Genomic DNA, 27,165 nt, shown 5'->3' with positions numbered 1-27,165 from the left:
CTGAAAAAAAATCATAGAATGCCTTTTTTAGCAACAATGATTTTAGTGCCTACTATTTAGTCATATTCTGTTGATTTTATTGTTTTTGAGAAATTCCATTTACATCTTTATTGTACTGCTTATCCTCAGAGTGATACAAACCCTGGTGATTCAGGTGATACCCATAGGAGTCTTGCATCACGTCGCAACAGCAGGAAGTGTAAGTATATAGTTATGTAATGTATGTTATAGTATATATTTAGTTTAAAATACAGCCTACCTAAAAACTTTTAGGGCTAGATTACAAGTGGCGCAGTATATTGCTTTTTCGCGTATTACAAGTTCAAAAAACGTATTTTGTAAAAAGCAAAACTAACACCCGACTATCGCACAATCACAATCGCATTTTCTCAATTACGCTAACCCAACATAAAAATATGAATATTTCATATTCCAATAATCTTATCATAACGGAATATATTCTATTTATTCATAATTAAATATTACTTCATATATCTAATGTTTTTTTTTTAAACAAATATGTATTAATGCCTATATATATATATATATATATATATATATATATATATAAATATGTATATATAGATATAGATATATAGATATAAATCTCTATTTAAAAATACTTAGAACATATTCTGCTCTGAGCAGAATATTTGATTTCCGGCGATGTCTGTCCACCGCCTCAGAACAGGAGGACAGGTTATGTAGCAGCGGTCTTTAGACTGCTGCTTCATAACTTGTGTTTCTGGCGAGCCTGAAGGAGCTTGATAAATAGGCCCCTATGTGTTGAAAATACAACTGCCCAAGCTAAAAAAAATAAAAAATAGAAATACAGAAAAAAATAAACAAAGCTATCAAAAATAATAAAATTAAACCTAAACTAATACCTCTATAAAAATCTAAAAAAAATCCCCCCCAAAATAAAAACACCCCCTAATCTAATATTAAACTACCAATAGCCCTTAAAAGGGCTTTTTCTAGGGCATTGCCCTAAGTTAAACAGCTCTTTTACATTAAAAATATACAAAGTCCCCCCAAACAGTAAAACCCCCCACCCACCAAACCCCCCAAATTAAAAAACCTAACACTAATAAACCTAATCTACCCATTGCCCTGAAAAGGGCATTTGTATGGGCATTGCCCTTAAAAGGGCATTCAGCTCTTTTTCACTGCCCTTGAAAGGGCATTCAGCTCTTTTGAGATTTGCCCCAAAAAAACCTAATCTAAAAAAACAAAACCCCCAAAAAATTTAAAACAAACCTAACACTAAAGCCCCAAATAGTTACTCATGGTTTCAGAGGTCCGGCGGAGAAGGTCTTCTTCCAGGCAGGTCCATCATCTTCAGCCACAACAAAGGCGGTGCAGAGCAGAGGTCCGGAGTGGTCTTCCCAGATGTAGCGATCCTCTGCGATGGTCATCTGTGGCAGCGGCGGTTGTCCTCGGCAGCGGTCTTCAGCGACATGGAGGCTCCTCTTCATCCGATGTCCGTGGTATACTCAATTTGGGGTACCTTGCATTCCTATTGGCTGTTTTTTCAAAACAGCCAATAGGATTAGAGCTACTAAAATCCTATTGGCTGTTCAAAGAGAACAAAGCAAATGTGATAATAAAAGTAAATTGGAAAGTTGTTTAAAATTGTATTCCCTATCTGAATCTTGAAAGTTTAATTTTGACTTTATTGTCCATTTAAGTTTGTGTGTTACTGCTACAAAACAGCACAACATATTCATACCCCATCAACAAATAAAAAACACACAAATAACTGATTTTGCTCATATTTGCTATAATTTTCACTACAAAGACTTTCACGTTGTTCAAAAGTATGAAAATAACATATCATAATGCATAAATAATATACCCGGGTATAATAAATAAATATGATGACAAAGCATAAATGAGGATCTTAATGTGACATAAAAGTGCAAAAAGAAAATGCTCTAATGTTTTAGAGCATTTTATTATGGAACTATAACTTGCAGGTAGCTATGGGGCCTATTTATCAAATGTCTGTCCGACATGATCCGATCAGCGGATCATGTCCAACAGACATCGCTGAATGTGGACAGCATTACGCTCTCCGCATTCAGCATTGCACCAGCAGTTCTTGTGAACTGCTGGTGCAATGTCGCCCCCTGCAGATTTGCGGCCAATCGGCCGATAGCAGGGGGTGATTTCTGAAGATCTCTGTCCGCCTCTTTAGAGCAGGCGGACAGGTAATGGAGCAGCGATCTTTAGACCGCTGCTTCATAACTTGTGTTTCTGGCGAGCCTGAAGGCTCGCCAGAAACACAGGGCTTCAAGCTCCATAAGGAGCTTGATAAACATGCCCCTATGTGTTTAACCAATGCAATGAGGTTAAACACATAGTTAAAGTCAGCTCCAGAGCAGTGGTGCACTATTGGGAGCTCACTGAACACTTTTTGGGCTAGATTATGAGTGGAACATTAAAGTTACGCACAAGCAAAAATGGGTTTATAGCGGGTGTTTGCGTGGCTTTACACTCGTATTACAAGTTGAAAGTTAACGTGATCGCTGGAGCACAATTGAAGTTGACTCGCATCGGGTTAGCACAACCTCAGAGCTCTGGTTAACTGTTTCGTAAAATAAAAAAGTGTTGCAAATACATCCAAAAAAAACTTTACAAAGTACAGTTACACTAAAAATAACACCATCTAATAAAATTATATAAAAAATATATTGCACAAAAAAGTTATAAGGGCTCCAAGATATGAGGTCTCAGGTGTAAGAAAAAAAATCCAGCAAAAGGGCTTTAACACAGAGATTCATACGTACACATGTCTAAAGATGTATATGTATGTATAAATATATATATATATGTGTGTGTGTGTGTGTATGTGTGTGCACATATATATGTATGTATTTATATGTGTATATATGTATTTACAGACATATAAACATATACAGTATATAAATATATATATATATGTGTGTGTGTGTGTGTATGTGTGTGCACATATATATGTATGTATTTATATGTGTATATATGTATTTACAGACATATAAACATATACAGTATATAAATATATATATATATATATATTCCATCAGGCAAAAAAGGCACTCACTGGACTTGTATAATAAAGCATAACGTCTATTCCATCAATAATAATGACGTTTCAGTGTGCTTCTCACACTTTTGTCAAATGTCAAACAGATAGTCCCACAGTGTGCCCTTTTGTTGATGTGGAAGTGCACCCTGGCAGCTGACTTTGCAAGACTGTGCTTATCCATATATATATATATATATATATATATATATATATATATATATATATATATATATGTGTGTGTGTGCAATGGTGCCCTTTGCAGTCAAGTAGATGAAAACATGTAAAAACATATTTATGCAATATTAAAATTTGTTGTACTGTGTATTTACTGTAAAAAAATCAGATTCCTATTTTCTACATACATACTGTATATATTCCTATGTTCTACATACATATAATGTATATTCCTATGTATATCTGTATATATCTATACCTATATACAGTAAAATCATGTGTAAATATATATAGGTATAAATATATATTTGTGCAAAACATCAAGATATAAATAGAAATATGTATTTATGAATAAATAGAATATATTTTTCTATGTGAAAACCCTTTCATTTAAACCATAAACATTTGGAAGTCTTTATGGGGCTTTTGGGTGGTTTTATTGTTAATTATATTCTAAGGTAATGATCATCCAGACCTTTTTTATAATCATCTAGTTAAATTGAATTACTAATAAAAGTGATTATGATTAATAATCATGCTTCTAATTAACATAATCTTATGCTGACATCCATTTCACAACATGCACTCACATGATCACAACACAAGATTAAAGGGATATGAAACCCAATTGTTTTCTTTCATGATTCAGATAGAGCATGCGCTCTTAAGGAACTTTCTAATTTACTCCTACTTTTAGCCACCAATCAGCAAGTGCTACCCAGGTCCTGGACCCAAAAAATGGGCCGGCTTCTTAGCTTACATTCCTGCTTTTTTAAATAAAGGTACCAAGATAATGAAGAAAAAATGATAGTAGGAGTAAATTAGAAAGTTGCATGTGCTATCTGAATGATGAATGAAAACATTTGGGTTTCATATCCCTTTAAATGGACAGTAAAGTCAAAATTAAACTTTCATAATTCAAATAAAGCATGCGATTTCAAACAACTTTCCAATTTATTTCTGCATCCTTTGTTCAAGACTAAAACTATGTAAACTGATAGGATATTAGGAGTGTGCATGTGTCTATAGCAGTCTATGGCAGCAGTGTTTGAAAACTATATACAGGTAGCCCTCAGTTTACGCCGGGGTAAGGTTCCAGAAGGAATGGTTGTAAATCGAAACCGTTGTAAATTGAAACCCAGTTTATAATGTAAGTCAATGGGAAGTGAGGGAGATAGGTTCCAGGCCCCTCTCAAAATTGTCATAAGTAACACCTAATACATTATTTTTAAAGCTTTGAAATGAAGACTTTAAATGCTAAACAGCATTATAAACCTAATAAAAATAATCACACAACACAGAATATATAATTAAACTAAGTTAAATGAACAAAAACATTTGCTAACAGCATTATAAACCTAATAAAATAATCACACAACACAGACTTCACTTGCATTTTTCTGCAAACAGTTCTTTCTATGCATTCCAATCTGGACTGATTTATAGACAGGAAGATCTTGTTCCTTTGAAATCTGCTCAATAGCTCAGGTCTGGTTAAATTGATTAATTTCAGCTTGCTTGGCTTTGATGCAACACAAGCGGACAGCTCCACCTACTGGCTATTTTAATAAATGCACTGCTTCTCAATGCTTTTCAATAGCAGTCACATGACTGGAAAAAAAGGTTGTTATTCTGAAACGGTGTAAATTGAACCGTTGTAAAACGAGGGCCACCTGTATAACATTGCTATAAACAATATTGCAAGCACTACTGCCAGATGGCTATAGACACATGCACGCTCCTGATCACAGCTAGATTTACTATTTAACAAAGGATATCAAGAGAGTCAAGTAAAACTGATAATAGAAGTAATTTGTAAAGTTGTTTCATTTTGACTTCTAAATCTAAATCTGTAATAACTGCTGTTCCCATGAACACGCAGGAATGTAATGGATTATACAATACTTCACTCAGTGAGGTTCTAGGATTCCTGTAAATGTAATGTTAAACTGCAGAGATTGCCATGCACCTATTGAAGTTGTCTACCTGTGTTCTACTGTGTTAGTTAGAATATCCGCAATACTACAGGGTTTAAAGGCTGGAGATTTGTATGGGAATGTTAAGTTACAAACATTTAAATCCCCTTGGCAAGACACAGTGGTTATTTATTGAAACCAACTCCTCATCTCTCATTCAAATTTGTTGTGTGAGTTATACTTTTCCATACAAAGAGTGAAGCGCTCTACTAGGAACGAACAACAGCTCAGTAGCTTGTTCTATGGCGAGTTACCACCCAGGAGCAGCCTCTCTTAGCCCAGTTGTGCTTTTCACAGAGGAAAACTTCCCTGAAGTATATCAGTCTGATCCCGCCGAGTAAGGTCAGTACAGCCCCGAAACACCAGGCAATTATTTGAAAAGACTGAGAAATAAGTTGAAATTTTTTACGAAGTATAGAAGTATTTTCTATAAGAAAAAACTAAGGGGACGCGCTGTAGTGTTGATAGAAATTGTGTTGATGTGAATGAAATTCCTCTGGTATCGTGTGAGTTGAACCGTGACAGATAAGTATGTGAGAGTAGAGGTGTATATGTGTATATGATTGGGTGAAATCTTGTTAATCAAAGGAGAATGTATGACTTGTTACAAACCGTAAGACTTGAAACAATTGTGATACATATGCAAAAAAATCATGAAACAATTGTGATACCTAAACAAAAAATCAGTTGGAATATTGCAAAGAACTAAAGACTTGCAACAAAATATGTGAACAGTTGAATTTGATTAAACTCAAAAAACTGAAAAGTCCAATATGTGATAAGTGTTCAGAGATAAAAAGTCCAAATTCAATGTAAAGGATATATAAAGAACAAAAGTTCAAAGGATCAAAACAAATGGCTTGCTCCGCTTGAATCCAAGGTGTGATGAATCAGGAAATCTAGGAGGATAGAAAAACAAGGGGCGCCAACATAGTGTGAATCAGTTTGGAAAACTGGAAAACAGTAGTTATAATAAAATCTACTCACAAGTGGAGTGGCACCTAGAACCAACTGGGTGCATACAGGCAGGCTGACATTCAGGACCAGCAGTCAGTACGCTGGGGGTCTCACCCGGGAGACCTGTGGGTGGGTCAGATGAGGTAGATGGAGTCGGCTGTGTGTCGTCTGGTGAGCCGGATCGCCACTGTGGAAGTCCAAAGGGCTGTGTTGTTTATCCCAAAAGGGTAGCTGCTCACACGATCAGCCTTGTTTCCAAACGAGTTTCCAATGTCATTGTATGGAACAAAGGGATAAAAACCAAACTGGGTATAACCACTGCAAACTGTGGTAATATTAAAAAGGCACAGAAAACCGGGTCTGTCTAAGAACAAGTATTTAATTGCTACGCGTTTCTCAGTCCGTAAAGGACCGTTTCCTCAGGCATATACAAAGGTGTTCAACAGGCTACCATTTATACCTGACAGTGACCCGGAATCAAAATGTGGAGGTCATCTCCAAAGAATTGACAATAAAATGTTAAAAAACAAAAATACAATAAAAAATGGAACATGTATCAAAATTGTGTTTGAGCAGCAATCAGATAATATATTCATATCATGAAAAAACAAAAAACAAAAAGAACAAACATAAAAACAGCTGTCAGGTATAAATGGTAGCCTGTTGAACACCTTTGTATATGCCTGAGGAAACGGTCCTTTACGGACTGAGAAACGCGTAGCAATTAAATACTTGTTTTTAGACAGACCCGGTTTTCTGTGCCTTTTTAATATTACCACAGTTTGCAGTGGTTATACCCAGTTTGGTTTTTATCCCTTTGTTCCATACACTGACATTGGAAACTCGTTTGGAAACAAGGCTGATCGTGTGAGCAGCTACCCTTTTGGGATAAACAACACAGCCCTTTGGACTTCCACAGTGGCGATCCGGCTCACCAGACGACACACAGCCGACTCCATCTACCTCATCTGACCCACCCACAGGTCTCCCGGGTGAGACCCCCAGCGTACTGACTGCTGGTCCTGAATGTCAGCCTGCCTGTATGCACCCAGTTGGTTCTAGGTGCCACTCCACTTGTGAGTAGATTTTATTATAACTACTGTTTTCCAGTTTTCCAAACTGATTCACACTATGTTGGCGCCCCTTGTTTTTCTATCCTCCTAAATTTTTTACGAAATTGAGTTTGTATACTCAATAAAGGTACAGTGCAGGTACTCCAATGCTCTTTGAAGAGAGCAGTAAGTGTAGTGATGTAATCTATTGAGAAATATTAAGTAAAATTTGTTTATCACTGCAAAAATTACTTCTTCATTTTGGCTTTATTTTTGTTAAATAAATCATGACACAATGTAATATGTCATGTGTTGTTCTTCATCTGGGGTTGTTTTTACCTAATTTTAAGACCTGATAAGGACTAGATGATAGTTATGTCCTGATATGTAAAACCATAGAATTCAAACAGAGTGTACGTTCTTTTTCACATGACTGTATATATAAATATATCATGGTGGATACTCAGAAATTGCAGACTACTCACTGACCATGTCCCCCCTAACAACACAATTAAACATGTAATCCCTGCCCCCTACTCTAAGTGTCCAGATGTTGTATGTCATATAACCCTACGTGCAACCTTTCCCACTTCAATTAATCCTACTGCTGATTACACCCATTGTTAGCATGCTGGGGCCACCACATAACCCTCCAGTGTGTCAATCACCTAGCAGCCAAGTGACCCCACCAAAACATGATCAGGTCAGCTTAATGGCCACCCAACTCCCAAGGAAACCCTAACAACTATAAACCCCTAACTAACTAATAGAACTCCCCAAAAAAAACAATTCTTCCCCCAAAGTTCTTTTCCTACTTTAAGCCTTGTTCCATTATTCTCTTTCTTCAGCCTCCTCTGGGATTAGCAGCAAGGCCCCTTGAAGTCCTCATCCAAGCCATAAGTCAGAGCCTTGTACAGTTTTCCTCCCTTACATATCCCGGATAATACAAATTATAATAATACTTCAGTTTATATATTTTCCATATTCATTTATGTTAAACTAAATATTTGGTTTATTTTTACAGATAAATATATAACAAGCAACAAAAAAATAATATTTTTGTGCAGAACTGAGCATTGTTTATAAAATATTGAATAAAATGCACAGAGTGGGTTCAGATCTGTATTTTGTTTTATTGCACTTACTTGTTTCTTTACAGTACGTTTTTTGTGGAGTTCTCAGAGGAATTGGCAAACCAGAAATTGGAGCTTTAGCAACTGTCTTGGGATATTGTTTAATCACTTTCCCTATTGGAGCACCTCTTATGTTTGTAGCGAAACTTGGAATAAAAGGTACACCACTATTGGAGTAAACATTTTAAATGGCCATTTTTCATTGGAAATAATAATTTAACTTTAGAAATACATTATTTATGTATGTGTATGTGATACTTATAACAATAGTGAAAAAAAATTTACATCATGTACATAAAGATGATAAATATGCATCAAAGAAAAATTACAACCAAATACAAGATTCCAAAATGTTTTTTATACAGTTTACATTGAGAAAAATGTGCCCTTGGACTTAAACATTATACTGTATACTGTATATGAATATGTTCTGTGAAAACTTCAAAATCAACACCGGTGTGCTTTTACTTACTTTTTATGGCATCAAAATATTTAGAAATGCAATAGATCCAGAACAACTGGTTTTCCTACATTAGGATTAGTTTATAAATTATCTAGAGGTCATTTACAAACTGGCTCTGTATCACAGACAATATTTAACTGTTCTTTTTCTGCAAACTGCAGGACTGATACTAGATATATGATAGATAGATCGATAGATATAGATAGATAGATGATATATAGATAGACAGATAGATAGATAGACAGATAGATAGATACATAGATAGATAGTCCAGAAAAAAAACCTAATCAGAAGATATGATGATAATAGAGCTATGGCATTGGGATGCAATTTCTGAGGTCTGCATCTGGAAGAGGTTGAGCCCAGCAGGTAGCCACAGAACAAGGTTCAGATGAACTGGCAATGCTAACAGAATGCTGATTAATTCATGGGTGTAAAACACAAAGATCTAGATTTGGACAGATCTTTTTGTGTTGCTCTTTCACAATGATATGTCCAGTACTGAAACAAGATGAATGCCACTGCCTGTGGCCATAAGCAGCATTCGTTTTGCAAACAAATGCTGAATCCCAAAATTGTAAACATGCCTAATACTGATAGCAGTTAATGATCAACAGGTAAGTAACTAGTATATCAGTAGGTTACTACTATCAAGTATTGATCATTAGCACAGGTCAGTGTGTATGGCAGGACACACCAGCTGGCAATGCCCAGCATGTATAATGGCAGATATAGGCAATCAGGAGTGGACACAGCAGTGGTTAATGGACAACAGATACAATTGTAGGCATAGAGGCCACAAATAAATAGCACATAGGACAACCAAGCATCTGACACACCCTTGTTTGTTCTAAAATAGCATTCCCAGGTAACACCATAATTGTGGGTGGAGCTCCAAGAAATCTACAAAAGAACAGGAAAGGTGTGAGCACCCATGGGGCAGCTTGTAATGTACAGCTTCTCCCAATGTGTTAAGACAAATAATGTAAGGAACAGACATTTGGCTGAGTTTTCTAAGAGGGTTTTCCAAGACCTACAAGGAAACAAAATATATGCAGCTGATGCAAAAAGGAAACTATGACATATCATCGAATTAGCATTGATAATAACTAACTTATATGTTTAAATTGTTAGAGGCTGAGAGTGCACAGATGAAAAAATAGCGTTTAAAAACGGTGGTTATGATAATGGTTACAATTATAATTATAGAATTTATTCCACACAGTTGTTTAAAATAACAGTGAATTTCTCATAAGACATATACAATAATAACAAATCATGGATCCATGTTACAATAACAAAAATAAAGATAAAAATAGAGAAAAAATAAAATAAAAAATAAAAATAAAATAAAATTAAGCTGATACACTCAATGAACGGATGATAAAGGGGTGACTTAATAAGCCTAGTGTCCTATTGTAGAAGGTGCACCATTGGTGCAGTCCAGATTGTGATAAATACTCTTAAGGCTGTATATAGATGGTCTTTATCCAATCATTGAAATTTTTTGTGTGACAAAAGAAAGTGTCTTAATCTGTGTCCAATATCCAAAAAATGTCCAGTGCTTCAAAAAATGTGATTTAATTGTGATCGCTTGGTGTTGCAAAAAATATATATTCAAAAAATAAAAAATATAAAATACAAAATACAAAAAGTGAAAGTCCTCCAAAAAAATGTTGTAGCAAAATAAGTAATATCAAAAGTAATCCAAAGTGTCCAATGTGATGTAGTGATTTCTGTGCAATGGGACAGTGGCTCAGTGTTGATGCAATATAAAACAAGTTATACTGTGAAAAAACCTGTAAAGAAAACAAACAATACTATAATATATACAAACTGTTCAGTTAATATATCAGTATTAGACTTACTCAAATCAGTCGACGCGTTTCGGCCATGTACTCCTGGCCTTTATCAAGACTCAAGGGTCTTGATAAAGGCCAGGAGTACATGGCCGAAACGCGTCGACTGATTTTTGAAGCACTGGACATTTTTTGGATATTGGACACAGATTAAGACACTTTCTTTTGTCACACAAAAATTTCTATGATTGGATAAAGACCATCTATATACAGCCTTAAGAGTATATATCACAATCTGGACTGCACCAATGGTGCACCTTCTACAATAGGACACTAGGCTTATTAAGTCACCCCTTTATCATCCGTTCATTGAGTGTATCAGCTTAATTTTATTTTATTTTTATTTTTTATTTTATTTTTTCTCTATTTTTATCTTTATTTTTGTTATTGTAACATGGATCCATGATTTGTTATTATTGTATATGTCTTATGAGAAATTCACTGTTATTTTAAACAACTGTGTGGAATAAATTCTATAATTATAATTTTAACCATTATCATAACCACCGTTTTTAAACGCTATTTTTTCATCTGTGCACTCTCAGCCCAATTGGTGCTTCCTTCCCCCTCCTCAGCCTGTCTGGCGCTCACCTCCACTTTCTAACAATTTATCTTTACTTTGGGTACACTAGGGTACCCGCTGAGGAGAGCTAGAGGTATCCCCTATCCCTATTCCCCTAATCTGTTTTTTGCGCAGGATATACATCCCATCTTCTTATGTTTAAATGTTTGTTTTAGTTTCAATTAATTAGTAATATCAATTAATTATGTGTACAGTTAATACTTTCATATATGTTCTGAATGTGTTTAATTGTTTAAAAGTATGATTTGAGCAACATTTAAACTAGAATCTCAATACAAATGAGACTGACAGTAAAAAATGCTGCAAGGCTAGGTTTACATGGGGTTTTTAAATGTAGGTATTTAAGATATATTTATTTGAGGAAATGTTTTTTGATGAAATAAGATTTTATGGAAGAGAAGCTACTATAAATTACACCTAAACAACAAGATTTTAAAAGTAGACTAAATGGTCTTGTCCAAACTTTATACAATTTGCCTTCAGTAAATGTCATATGCATATATTATTATTATTATTATTATTATTATTATTGATTATTTGTAGAGCAGCAAACGATTCCACAGCGCTATAAACATAGGCAGTATACAAGGTAACATTTATATGGATCAAATGGGTAGAGGGCCCTGCCTAAAGTCACACTGTTGTAGTCAGCTCTTATGAAGGTTATCTGCAAACAGTTGGGCTCTTAGGCTTACATGCCAAGGGGGTTCATATTGGATAGTAATGGAGGAGAGGAACTGGTATTAGGAAAGTTTAGTGTAGGTTGTATGCATCCCTGAATAGTAGAGTCTTTAGGGAGCGTTTAAAGTTTTCAAAACTAGGGGAGAGTCTTGAGGAGCAAGGCAGAGAGTTCCACAAGATGGGAGCCAGTCTGGAGAAGTCCTGTAAATGGGAATGTGACTAGGTAACAAGAGAGGAGAAGAGTGGGAGTTTGTGAGCAGATCGGAGGGAACGGGAGGGAGAGTATCTGGAGACAAGGTCTGAGATATAGGGAGAAACAGTGCAGTTGAGGGCCTTGTGTGTCAGAGTCAAAATTTTGTGTTTAATCCTGGAGGCAAGAGGAAGCCTGGCAGAGGCATTCATTATGGATTGTAAAGGAGCTAGGCGGCAGCTAGGGAGACCAGAGAGGACGGAGTTGCAGTAGTCCAGGTGGGAATGGATGAGAGAGTGGATTAAAATCTTAGATGTGTGAGGAAATGTATAATTTTAGAGATGTTTTTAAAGTGAAAGCGTCAGGATTTAGCCAAGGACTGAATGTGAGGAGTGAAAGAAAGATCTGAGTCAAATGTGACCCCAAAATAGGGGAGAGAATAAGCAAATCATGTGGGTTTCAAATTAGGAAAATGTGAGGGAAGAGATGGGTTGTATTTGTTGAAAGGTGCAATTAGAGGAAAGTAAAATACCTACACCACCTCCTTGTCTATTACCAGACCTAGGAGTGTGGCTGAAGTGGAGACCCTCATGTGACAGTGCAGCATTGGATGGTGTGTCTAAAGAAGAGAGACTTTCTGTGAGAGCCAGAAGGTTGAGGGAGTGGGAGATAAAGAGGTCATGGATAGAAGTGAGCTTGTTGCAAACAGAGCAAGAGTTCTAGAGTGCACAAGTGAAGGGGGTAGTGGCTTTAGATACAAGAGGAATGTGAGTAAGGTTACCAGAGTTTTGTTTTCTGAGTCTATGGAAAGATACACATTGATGTGCATGGCTAGGAAGTTGTATTATATTGTCATTTAAAATGTGAACCTTACAATTAATGCCTGTTTCGGTGAACTAATCTATTACATATGTATAACAAATTTTCTTCCATTTTGACAGGTTTTTGGATTGGAGTATCAGTTTGTTGTGTTTGCATTAATATTTTCTTGTTCATACATTTCTGGAGGATAAATTGGCAGGATATGACTGACAAGGTAATTTGACCATATTTTATAAAATAGTCTGATAATATTATTTCATTCTCAGTATTGATAAGAATATAATTTAAGAAAAAAATAGCAAAGAATGCCCCAATAAAACAAGACATAACTCTGCTCTCTCTTTCTGCTTATTTATTAGATTTGTGCATTCATGCACTTCGGGAGCTAACAAATGCGGAAGAAGGCAACCGCAAGCAGCTGTTTTTGGAGCCTGATTTATTCTTGTGAAAGTGCAGCACCCTGAGATATTTGCAAATCCAGATCTCAGTGTGTTTAACTTTCAAAAGAATTAAATCCAGCTCAGAAAAGAGCTAAATGCGACTTGCAGCTGCCTTCTTCTGCATTTGTTTGCTTCCGCAGTGCACGAATGCACAAATTAATAAATATTGAGTTATATTTTCTTGTCTTATTTAAATGTCATCTACTATGTTACTATACATGTAATCCGGTATGCCCTGTTCATGTGCTATAGATGTTCAGGGATAGATAGATAGATAGATAGAAAGATAGATAGATGATAGATAGATAGATAGATAGATAGATAGATAGATAGATAGAGAGCAACAAATTCAAAATTAACATTCTAAAAATGTAACATCTTTGGCAAAAAAGAAGATAATGCCTTGCGTAATGTCTTTTCCTGCTTACAATCTTTAACTTTTATTGAGCATTTAGCATTTGTATCTGTTTTGTGATGTTGCTTTCTAACATCATGCAATATGGCTGTGGTAATATCAGTTTATTTTGCTTATGCATAAAACCAATGCAACATCCCAAAATGTTTAGGGGGTGCTTAATAATGAATGGAATGATGGTGGGTAATCATTGTGATCAGAACAAACAGGACAGGTACATGTTAAGTAAAGGGCTGTTTTTTGCAAAACCGATAACTTAAAAAGTGCTTCCGATAAGTAATGAAAATGTCTAATTGAAAAGCATTGACATTGAAATGAGTTCATATGCAGATAATAATCAAACAATAGATTGTGATAAACCTATAGTCTTAAAGGACCATTACATGTTAATTTATTAGAGTATGTAATCTTAAGACTAGTGACCGTTTGCAGGGGTTAAACACACAGTAGTGCAGGGCAGATGTAAAATTACATGCTCTAACGAATTAGAGAATGTATTTTTTTTTTACTATTTTGGCCCTTTAACCCCTTAATGACAACTGACGTACCAGGTACGTCATGCATTAACAACCAGTTAATGACAATAGACTTACCTGGTACGTCAGTTGTCTAAGAGAGTGCTGGAAGCGATCGCAATCGCTTCCAGCAGCTCTCAGGGTATTGCAGTGATGCCTCCATATGGAGGCATCCTGCAATACCTTTTTAGAAGACTCCGATGCAGAGAGAGCCACTCTGTGGCCCTCTCTGCACCGGTAGCGATGGTGCCGGTTCGTTGGTGGGTGGGAGCATAACAGGGAGGCGGGTGGGCGGCCCATCGCTACCCGGCATCCGGTTCCTGTAAGTGCAATGTGCACGCCGGGTGCCGGGAGCGTGCGCGCGTGCGATTAGCTGGCCACACTGACACCAATGAGGAGGGAAGAGGGGGGGAAAAAGATGTTAAAAATATAAATATATAAGGATCTGGGAGGGGGAGGGGGTTGGGGTATTGTGGGGGGCTGCTACACTACAGAAAATATTAATAATTGCAAAAAGAGAAAAAGATACTTTTGTTTTTGGGGGCAAATTGGGTACTGGCAGACAGCTGCCAGTACCCAAGATGGCGGCAAATAGGTAGGGGAGAGTGTTAGAGAGCTGGGGGGGGATCATGGAGGTTGGGGCTAAGGCAGGGGTCCATCACAGCTAAAACATTTTATTTTATTTTATTAAAAAAAAAGAAAAACTCCTTTTATTTAGTACTGGCAGACTTTCTGCCAGTACTTAAGATGGCAGGGACAATTGTGGGGTGGGGGAGGGAAGAGAGCTGTTTGGGAGGGATCAGGGGGTGGGATGTGTCAGGTGGGAGGCTGATCTCTACCCTAAAGCTAAAATTAACCCTGCAAGCTCCCTACAACCTACCTAATTAACCCCTTCACTGCTGGGCATAATTTACGTGTGGTGCGCAGCAGCATTTAGCGGCCTTCTAATTACCAAAAAGCAATGCCAAAGCCATATATGTCTGCTATTTCTGAACAAAGGGGATCCCAAAGAAGCTTTTACAACAATTTGTGCCATAATAGCACAAGCTGTTTGTAAATACTTTCAGTGAGAAACCTAAAATTGTGAAAAATGAATTTTTTTTTAATTGTTTGCTCGCATTTGGCGGTGAAATAGTGGCATAAAATATATCAAAATGGGCCTAGATCAATACTTGGGGTTGTCTACTACACTACCCTAAAGCTAAAATTAACCATGCAAGCTCCCTACAACCTACCTAATTAACCCCTTCACTGCTGGGCATAATTTACGTGTGGTGCGCAGCAGCATTTAGCGGCCTTCTAATTACCAAAAAGCAACCCCAAAGCCATATAAGTCTGCTATTTCTGAACAAAGGGGATCCCAAAGAAGCATTTACAACCATTTGTGCCTTAATTGCAGAAGCTGTTTGTAAATAATTTCAGTGGGAAACCTAAAGTTTGTGACAAAATTTGTGAAAAACTGAACTTTTTTTTTTATTTGATGACATTTGGCGGTGAAATGGTGGCATGAAATATACCAAAATGGGCCTAGATCAATACTTTGGGTTGTCTTCTAAAAAAAATATATATACATGTCAAGGGATATTCAGGTTTTCCTGACAGATATCAGGGTTCCAATGTAACTAGCGCTAATTTTGAAAAAAAGGGGTTTGGAAATAGCAAAGTGCTACTTGTATTTATTGCCCTATAACTTTCAAAAAAAGTAAAGAACATGTAAACATTGGGTATTTCTAAACTCAGGACAAAATTTAGAAACTATTTAGCATGGGTGTTTTTTGGTGATTGTAGATGTGTAACAGATTTTGGGGGTCAAAGTTAGAAAAAGTGTGTTTTTTTCAATTTTTTCCTCATATTTTATATTTTTTTATAGGAAATTATAAGATATGATGAAAATAATGGTATCTTTAGAAAGTCCATTTAATGGCGAGAAAAACGGTATATAATATGTGTGGGTACAGTAAATGAGTAAGAGGAAAATTACAGCTAAACACAAACACAGCAGAAATGTAAAAATAGCCTTTGTCATTAAGGGTAAGAAAATTGAAAAATGGTCTGGTCATTAAGGGGTTAAGAAACTAAAAGCTAATTTACCCATTGGTACAAAGGGATTATGCTCCCAAACTTGTGAACCAAATTCAAGATTCTCCTACTCTATTTAAAGTGATGGTAAAGTGTATAGTATATGAAAGTAAATCCTGAATCGACCTTTATTTTAATAGTACTTTCATTTATAAAAAAAAATAAAGATGCGCAAAATCATTTTATTTTAATTATCATTTAGAATTTTTATATTCCCTGGCCGCCTCTACAAATGACTTTTTTATAGGTCACATTTTCACCTCTTATCCAATCTGTTTTGGTGCCAGACACCATGGGAAAAAAACACAAAGTGTTGCAGAGCTGCTCATGTGCTCTAATTTATCTTAGTCAGTGTCTTGTATTGGATAAAAGGGAAAACATCACTTAGAGAAAAAAAAAAGGCATTTGTAGAGGGCCGCCAGACAGGGAATAATCAAACTGATAGATGATAATTAAAACATAACATTTTGTACCTCTTATACCATCACTTTAAGCCTTAGGGGCCTATTTATTATTGCGTCAATCTCAATGCATTTGCTGGAGTCAATAAGCTCGCCAGACATCTCTAGACATCGCTGCCGCGAATCTACATACAACGCCCTTATTGAGCATTGGACTGTTGATAAATAAGAGTCATCAATGTTGCGGATATTCTGTTTTTTCCAACTTTACTTATACCATTTCATTACTGTCCATGAACAAGCACATTTTTCTAAAGCTAACCTTTTATTTTTCATCTGTCCAAGAAATAGCTAGATTTATACCTGAGCAAACAATATCTCATAGAAAGTTATTTTCTATGTATTTGTTATACCAAAAACTGATATATTTCCAGATAAATTAATGTGTATTTGTATTTCTATAAATCATGATTAGCTAGATTATGAGTAATGCGCGCTATAGGGAAATTAACGAACGCAACAAAAGTTGCGTTATTTAACCCCTATAGCACAGCCATTACAAGTTTTCAAACAGCCGGCTTGTGCGTGAGATATGGTGGCTTTAAGCTCCATACTGCACAAAATACAAGCGCTGTTTTGACGTGCTCGTGCACGCTTTCCCCATAGACATCAAAAAAGCCTAACACCTGCGATCGCGGAATGAAAAGCTCTGTAACGCAGCCCCATTGATGTCTATGGGGAAAATAAAAGTTATGTTTAAACCTAACACCCTGACATAAACCCAGAGTCTAAACACCCCTAATCTGCCACCCGACATCGCCTCCATCTACATAAAGTTATTAACCCCAAATCTTCCATCATCGCAACAACCTAAATTAAACTATGTTAAACTATATTAACCCCTAAACCTAACCCTAACCCTAACATCCCCTAACGTTAACATAATTAAAATAGAGCTAAACTAAAGTTACAATTATTAACTAAATAATACCTTAAAATACCTTTAAAACTAAATACAAACTTACCTGTGAAATAAAACCTTAGCTAGCTACAATAAAATACAATACAATACAATACAATAAATAATAGTTATATTGTAGCTAGCTTAGGTTTTATTTTTATTTCACAGGTAAGTTTTTATTTATTTTAACTAGGTAGACTAGTTAGTAAACTAGTTAAAAAAAAAAAAACCTAAGCTGCCTTACACTAAAACCTAACATTACAAAAAATTAAAAACACTAAAATTACAAAGAATATAAAAAAAACTACCATTACAAAAAATAACAAATGAAATTATACAAAACAATAAAAATTATTCCTATTCTAATACCCTAAAAAAAAAAAAAAAAAAACACCTAATCTATAATAAACTACCAAGGGCCCTTAAAATGGCCTTTTGGGGGCCTTAAAAGGGCCTTTTGTAGAGCATTGCCCTAAAGTTAACAGCTCTTTTGCTACAAAAAAAACAAACACCCCCTAACAGTATACAAACCCCCACCCCCCAAACCCACAAAATAAAAATAAAGTAAAACCTAATCTACCCATTGCCCTGAAAAGGGCATTTGTATGGGCATTGCCCTTAAAAAAGGCATTTAGCTCTTTTGCTGCCCAATCCCTAATCTAAAAAAAAACACCCCAATGCAAAAAAAATACATTACACAATATAACAAACAAATGATCAAAAATAATAAAAATTGTGGGCGTGTCCAAGCCGAAGCAATGATCGGATGCTAAACTTAGGGGCTCCTACGGCAATCTAACTTAGTCTATTGACTATTATACAACTAATTAGCCATCCTGCTATATAACTTTGAATGTTAACAAAGGAGATGATCGAGAGTCGACTGATACCATTATCTTGTAGATTCTACTATCAATAGATCCAATCCGACCAAAGGCCTGAACCATTTTACCATCACCCCCCCACCTCCGGCTTGACAATTAGTCGGGTAAAGCCACCTTTCTACAGATCCAAGATGAAGGAATCTTATCTAAATATATCCATTCTACTGGAGGAACTGGAGCGCAAAGCTGTAAGGAGGTTCAACGATCTCACGACAACTATCAGAAACACGCCAACCTACAAGCCATGGAACCTACAAGCCATGGAATTGATTCTATGGAGCTGACGGAATATATGCTCATCATAAAGCAGCCTCCATTACTTGTGAAGGAGAGGCCCGGTGGGGCTTTGGAGTATCTTCCAAAAAATGGCATAGATGACAAAACTGATCGGTACTGCGCTGACAGCTTTTCATCACTAGCTGAAGTTTTGCCGCTGAAGAGCCGGGACATTCCCACCTTTGATGAGGGGCCTTGCCTGATCTATAACTGGCAGAATCCACAGTGCTTGACTCCCCCCATCCCATGCTCTTGTGATAAACTGAGACTCAATCTACTACTCCCGGACTTGTACCGAGGAGGTGCGGCTGACTCTCACCGGCGAGCTCCAGGGTTTATTCTACCTATTGCTGAGGGACATTTGGAGTGGGAGGTGAGAGGCTTAGTAACTGGACCCCTATTCCCCTGCTAGTTGAATGACATATTTAACAAGCTTGTCATTTACCGATATGCTCAGACAGACTTCAGATCTGGTGTAGCTTAAAGAAAATATTTACCCACTTTAGAGGATTCTTTCCTTAATACTCCTAGAACAGAGTTCCAATACATGTTTGGGAATTTAGTTAGAATTTTCCAATGCTTTTTGTCTGTTTCTATTTCATTTGTTTGGATTTTTGTGTTGCAAAGTAGCCTGTAGATACCTAACTTGCATAAAAATGGACTAGTTCTACCGCCATTCATAAAGAATCCTAGACCAAGTATCCCTGTGTACTATGCAAACAATTTTTATACTATGCTAGCTAAATTTTACGCTCCTGTTTGTGTTTGGTGCATTCTTACAATAATCTGCTTCATCAAGTTTTAATTTATATGTATAAGATAATTTTAATGTATTTTCAGCGTGAGGTATAGTTAATGTGTATATTAACATTGTAGGCCCCTATAGCACTCTCTCCATACTCTGATGCTTTGAACTGTGTAAACAATAGATACAGCAACCTGCCTCCCACCCACTAGCTAATAGGCTTAAGTACTCCATATTCATCATTATAAAAGTCAACATAGGTCACCTTAAACGAGCTTATGTATATACAAGCATACCCCTGTAGAATTACCCAACTATGTGGGTGACACATCCAAAAGGCTACATGAACCCATAGCAAGTTCCCTTGCTTTGTCACAATAAGCTAGTTTATTCCGGCGTGTCACAATTCCCTTTGTATTAAGCATATCTATATAGTATTAATACCCACCATACCCATCTAGTAACACTTTCTGGGTTCTTAAGCAAGTTTACATCTCACTATTAGTGCTCAGAGTATAACTCAGAATTTGCTAATGCTTGTTATCTGTTTATATTTAATTTGTTTGGATTTTCGTGTCGCAAAGTAGCCTTTAGATTCCTAACTACTCTGTTATCATATAAATATGACTTAATGAGACTCCCAGCAACCTGTGGTACTAATTTTTGTCAGGGGATAACTTGAGGTACAGTTTATGTGCATATGAACACGGTAGACCCCTATAGCACTCTCTTTCTTTACTCTGATGCCTTGAACTATGCAAACAATAGTTACAGCAACTTACCTCACATCCGCTAGCTAATAGGCTTAATTAAATACTCCACATTCATCACCACAAAAGCGGACATGTCACCTCAATCGAGCTTATGTACATGCTATCACACCTCTGTAGAATTCCCCAACTGTGTGGGTGACATAGCCAAAAGATTACATGGACCCATAGCAAGTTTTATCATAATAAACTAGTTTGTTCCGCCTTGTCACAATTCCCCTCCAGATTAAGCATATTCCTATAGTTCCTCCTATATCTAAACCCACCATACCCCTCTAGTAACAATTTCTTGGATTTAAAACAAGTTTACATCTCACTGTTAGCGCTTAGAGTATACATCTTAAGCGGTGCTTATCCACTGCTAAACTTATACCCCTTTGTGCTTTTGGGCACTATAGGGCCTTTGATATGGCTATCATAATTTATTAGTTTGTCCTATATCAATTAGTCATCTATGAAATCTGCTACAATTATATAACTGAGGTTTTAGAGGCTCATACTATACTATTTACTTGGAATCTTACTTATTCTGCCATCTTCTCACTATTGTATTATGTTCTATGTGAAATGTGTTACTTATTAATGTTTGTTTATAATGCAAAACCTCAAAAAAAAATTTAAAAAAAATAATAAAAATTATTCCTATTCTAATACCTATTTAAAAAAAACACCCCAAAATAAAAAACCTAATCTAGAATAAACTACCAATAGCCCTTAAAAAGGGCATTGCCCTAAGTTAAACAGCTCTTTTACCTGAAAAAAATTACAAAGACCCACTAACATTACAAAGCCCCACCCCCCAAACCCACAAAATAAAAAAAACTATCTAAAAAACCTAAGCTACCCATTGCCCTGAAAAGGGCATTTGTATGGGTATTGCCCTTAAAAGGGCATTTAGCTATTTTTCTGCCCAAACCCTAATCTAAAAAATAAAAACACCCAAAAAAAACTTCAAAAAAAACTAACACTAACACCTGACGATCCACTTACAGTTTTTGAAATACCGCTTGAACGATCTTCATCCAGGCGTCGAGAAGTCTTTATCCAGGCAGTCTCTTCTATCTTCATCCAGTTGGTGAAGTCCTCATCCAGGCAGCGAGAAGTCTTCATCCAGGTGGTCTTTACTATCTTCATCCAGGTAGAGAAGTCCTCATCCAGGCGATGAGAAGTCTTCATCCAGACGGCCTCTTCTATCTTCATCCAGGTGGCATCTTCTATCTTGATCCCATCCGGCGCGGAGCATCCTCTTCATACGGTCGCCGTCGTACACTGAATCTTTAATGCAAGGGAGTCGTTTCATAATGGCGTCCCTTGCATTCCTATTGGCTGAAAAATTTGAATCAGACAATAGGAATTAGAGCTGCTAAAATCCTATTGGCTGTTCAAATCAGCCAATAGGATTTAAGCAGCTCTCATTCTATTGGATAATGACGGCAGATTAGGGGTTGTCTTTCATATCTCTGTGTTTATTTATACCACTATATGTATATAGTGTAAATTTAATATTATTCTGAGCATGAATAATTGCAAATATAACATGTAATTAGAAACTGGATTAAAATTGTATACTGTTTCTAAATCAAACAATATTTCTTGCTCCAAATTTGGTGCGAAGTATTGCTCCAAACTTGGTGCAAACTATTGCTCCAAACTTGATGCACTAGGGTAGATATTGGGATAAAAATGAAATACATAATATAGCTAACTTCCTTTTTTTTTTTTTTTTTTTTGATAAATCTATTTGCACCATATTTAAGGAATGTAATACAAGTCCCACTCTCCACTTCGCACCAAATTTGACGCAACACTTTTCGCACCAAATTTGACGCAATACTCCTAAACAACCCACAAACTAATGAAAGTTTCCACTACTTTTGATTGGGAAATGCATAATCCCATGATTTATGACATCAGCCAATCTGATTTAAATATACATTTTATACTATCACTACCTAATCATATTGCTCGATATTTGTGTCATTGATCACTCATCAGAACTTGTAAGTGTCATTTGTTACATTGTGTATTATACTTTGAAAGTATGTACATGTGAAATTAGTATTACAGTTAAACATTGATGATGACATTAGAACACACAATGTAATACTTTAGAGACAATGATTTTAAAATTCGAATGATGTTTGATTCAATATAATCTTAAACTGATAGCTCAAAGGGATAGTTTACCTAACATTAAACTGTCATGCTTCAGATACAGCAGAAATTAACATCACCACTTTACTGTCATGCTATTTTCAGTGTTTTTCTTCCTTCTCTTGAATTTAATTTTCATTAAGAAATGTCATTTATATGCCAGCCCATTTTATAACACCTGTGTAGGGGTGGTGTTTAAAACTAGACTGCAATCAGGATGGGGTAACACAGGTGCACAGAGAAAATTGGCCCAGCTCTTAAAATATCCATTTGCAAATAAATACAATAGGAGTATTGCATCAAATTTGGTGCTAAAAGTGTTGTGTCAAATTTAGTGCAAAGTGAAGAGTGGGACTTGTATTACATGTCTTAAACATGGTGCTAATAGATTTATAAAAAAAAAAAATTTAAATTAAAGGAAGTTAGCTATATTATGTTATGTATTTAATTTTTATCTCTATATCTACTAGTGCACCAAGTTTGGAGCAATACTTTGTACCAAGTTTGGAGCAATATTTCACACCAAATTTGGAGCAATATTTCGCACACAAATTTGGAGCAATAATATTGTCCCCTTACTTTGTAATGAGAGACAAAGATGTAACATAATCCATAAATAGTAATGTACTTATTTAATTTGTATCCCTATATCTACTAGTGCACCAAATTTGGAGCAATACTTTGCACCAAATTTGGAGCAATAATATTGTTTGATTTAGAAAGAGTATACAATCTTAATAAAGTTTCTAATTTACTTTTATTTTCTAATATGCTTCATTGTCTTGCATCATCGAACATAACCTTTCTGTGTTTTCAGACTCCCATTGATTTCTATGGCATTCGCGGCCTCAAGGGTGACGGTTTGAATGATAGGTACGCTGCGTCGGAATTGACGCAAACGTACCTGTTGAATGTTTGATAAATTGGGAAGAGGGTCAAATAGAGTCGAATATGAATTCAAAACATCTGAAATGACGCAAGCATCGATGTGCGTTGGAATGAGATCGCGGGAGAGTATATTACGTCAGATGTTTTAACATTTGACGATCTTGACGCTTTGTTAACTATGGCGGATCAATCTCACGTCAAATTTGACATGGAATTCCAGCGTATTATCAGTTGAAGCTTTGATAAATCTACCCCTTAGATTTGGGCATACTTGCTGCTGAAGATAAGGCAATGCTCAACAATTGTTAAGGCACCAACATACCTTGACCTTAGAGGCCTAGGAGTTGTATCCTTGATGGGTTACCATGTTGGGAGGGTCCCTCATGTAGATGGATGGCTTCAATGTATTTGGCGGTTTAACACAATAGGATTACTTTGGGCGTATGGTTATTTGTGTTTGGTCATCCATATCATTTTTGTCATGGAAATAACGTTATACTGTTTGCTATTTTATATTTTACAAGCAATTCAAATAAAATAATTTAAACATGTATTATCAACTAAGAGGAAAATACAGCACCTTAATTAAGTGTCCTCTTGACTGTCTGTATTTTAAAAGATATACCATTTACTGGTAAAATGTTTTAGAACTCCATTTAGTTCAAGTCCATTGAATAACCTTGAACTGTTAAGGTAAGGGGTAAACTGACAGAGGATAAAGAAACAAGCTAAGCTTACCAAAAACTGAAAATAATGTACATTTCAGAGTTATAGACAAAACCCTTTTCAGGGAACAAGTAATTAGTTAACAAGTTACAGATGTTCTGCAGCAATGGAAGTAAATTGGGCTTTGAAATTTGAAGCTAACAAGTCCTACAGATGTCCCAATTTTTGCTGATTACTTATAAACCCTCTATCTGTAAATAAGTAGTGTTGCATAGGCTGTGTTACCAATAGATATGTGCATTCATGCACGTCAGGAGATAACGAATGCAGAAAAAGGCGGCCATAAGCTGCATTCTGCTCTTTTCAGAGCCGGATTTATTCTTGTAAAAGTGCAGCACAGATCTCATTGAGCTGCCCTTACACAAGAATAAATCTGGTTCTTAAAAGAGCCAAATTAAGCTTGTAGTCGCCTTCTTCCGCATATTTTTTGTTCCCAATGTGCATAAATGCACATATCCAGTTACTAAAACATCTTAAGCAATATTTGGACAGCATTGTACTGTATGGAGTACTACACTTATTTCATAATGGTGATTAAAAGGCAATTAACTAAGGATAAAGTTAGCAAGACTAACTTTTAACTGTGAAAAGAAAACATTAAGCTACTGGCTTGACATGTTATGTGGCTTGCCTGGGCAATGGAACACTTCCAGTGGACTACTGAAGACTGGAAGAAGGTCCTATGGACCAAATAATCCAAATTTGGACATTTCAGTTCACCACACAGTTCAGTAGGCAAAAAGGTGGTTCCTCTTTGTTTGACACCAACTATCAAACATGAAGGAGGAGCTCAATAGTCGGGGCTGTCTTAATGTATATTCAAACTTAACCCATACTCATTACAGAGTAAATGTCGGTTAATCCAAAAAGACTATGACAGCATTTTGTAGTATTTGGTGTTTATCCTACTTCAAGAAGATAATGAACCAAAACTTAGCTTTAGGCTATGGGGCCTATTTATCAAGCCGTCAACCGCAAATACGCTGTAATTCCGCAGTGTAATTGTGGCGAGCTTGATTCTCCTTATTTATCAAAGCCTACAGACCAGCAAAAGTAGAAATTTGTGATGTAACATACGATCCGCCGGTTTCAGTCCGACACAGATCAATGCGACTACAGATGTTCCAAATGCATATTCGGCACTATCTGACTACTTTTGTTAGTTATCAAATTACTACCAGGTACGCTTGCATCTATTCCGGCCCAGAGTACCTGGTTTTCAATCCGCCGCCCTGGAGGCGGCGGATGCCATAGGAATCAATGGGAGTCTGAAAACAGCGAAAGCTCATGTTCACTGCTTCCCGATATCCCATTGATTCCTATGGGAGAATAAAATTTAAGTTTACACCTAACACCCTAACATGTACCCCGAGTCTAAACATCCCTAATCTGCCGCCCCTGACACCGCCGCCACCTACATTATACTTATTAACCCCTAATCTGGTGCCCCCTACACCGCCGCCACCTACATAAAGTTATTAACCCCTATCCTGCCGCTCCCGGACCCCACAGCAACTAAATAAATGTATTAACCCCTAAACCCCTGGCCTACCACATCACTAGCACTTACTAAACCTATTAACCCCTAAACCGCCAGCCCCCACATCGCCATAAACTAAATTAAACTATTAACCCCTAAACCTAACAACCCGCTAACTTTATATTAATTATTAACTCATCCCTATCTTATAATAAATTTAAACTTACCTTTAGATTTAAATTAAACTATATTAAACTACTAATTAATTTAATCTACCCTAACTATTATACTAAATTACATTAAACTATATTAAATTAATAATTAACCTACCCTAACTTTTATACTAAAATTACATTAAACTATATTAAACTATTAAGTAATCTACCCTAACTTTTATACTAAAATTACATTAAACTACAAATTAAATTAACTGTATTATATATTTAAACACCTAACCCTACTCAAATAATTTAAATCTACACTAAAAAATTACTAAGTTACAAAAAACTAACAACTAAGTTACAAAAAATAACAAACACTAAGATACAAAAAATAAATAAACACTAAGTTACAAAAAATAAAAAAGAAATTATCAAAAATTTAAACTAATTACACCTAATCTGAGGGCCCTATGAAAATAAAAAAGCCCCCCCAAAATAAAAAAAACCCTTAACCTATAATAAACTACAAATAGCCCTTAAAAGGGCCTTTTGCGGGGCATTGTCCCAACGAAATCAGCTCTTTTACCTGTAAATAAAAAATACAAATACCCCCCAACAGTAAAACCCACCACCCACACAATCAACCTCCCAAATAAAAACCTAATTTAAAAAAACCTAAGCTCCCCATTGCCCTGAAAAAGGCATTTGGATGGGCATTGCCCTTAAAAGGGCATTTAGCTCTATTGCTGCCCAAAACCCTAACCTAAAAATAAAACCCACCCAATACACCCTTACAAAATCCTAACACTAACCCCAGAAGATTCACTTACAGTTTTGAAAATCCGACATCCATCCTCCAAAAAGCCGTCAGAAGTCATCATCCAAACGGCCGAAGTCTTCTTCCAAGCCCGCAGAAGTCTTCAACCAGACGGCATCTTCTATCTTCATCCATCCGGCGCGGAGCGGCTCCATCTTCAAGACATCTGACGCAGAGCATCCTCTTCAATCAACGGCTTCTTCTGAATGAAGGTTCCTTTAAATGACGTCATTCAATATGGCGTCCCTTAGATTCCGATTGGCTGATATAATTCTATCAGCCAATCGGAATTAAGGTTGAAAAAATCCTATTGGCTGTTGCAATCAGCCAATAGGATTGAACTTCAATAGAATACCAGCTCAATCCTATTGGCTGATTGCAACAGCCAATAGGATTTTTTCAACCTTAATTCTGAATTCTATCAGCCAATGGGAATCTAAGGGACGCCATCTTGCATGACGTAATTTAAAGGAACCTTCATTCCGAAGAAGCC

The 27,165-nt window shown here is 36.3% G+C and overlaps 1 protein-coding gene across 1 annotated transcript in view; it reads left to right on the top strand.

The window, feature by feature from the left end:
* Positions 1–27,165, top strand: part of LOC128653831 (multidrug and toxin extrusion protein 1-like) — a 185,272-nt gene that overhangs the window by 123,279 nt on the left and 34,828 nt on the right. Inside the window, exons 13-15 of the mRNA XM_053707363.1 lie at positions 130–199; positions 8,389–8,521; positions 13,080–13,174. Of these exons, the coding sequence (XP_053563338.1) occupies positions 130–199; positions 8,389–8,521; positions 13,080–13,174 (298 nt within the window). The remainder of the gene's footprint in view (positions 1–129; positions 200–8,388; positions 8,522–13,079; positions 13,175–27,165) is intronic.

Source organism: Bombina bombina, chromosome 3 (assembly GCF_027579735.1).
Source record: "Bombina bombina isolate aBomBom1 chromosome 3, aBomBom1.pri, whole genome shotgun sequence".
Classification (NCBI taxonomy): Eukaryota; Metazoa; Chordata; class Amphibia; order Anura; family Bombinatoridae; genus Bombina; species Bombina bombina.
The sequence above is the reverse complement of the archived record's forward strand: the minus strand, read 5'-3'. Positions and strand labels throughout refer to the sequence as shown.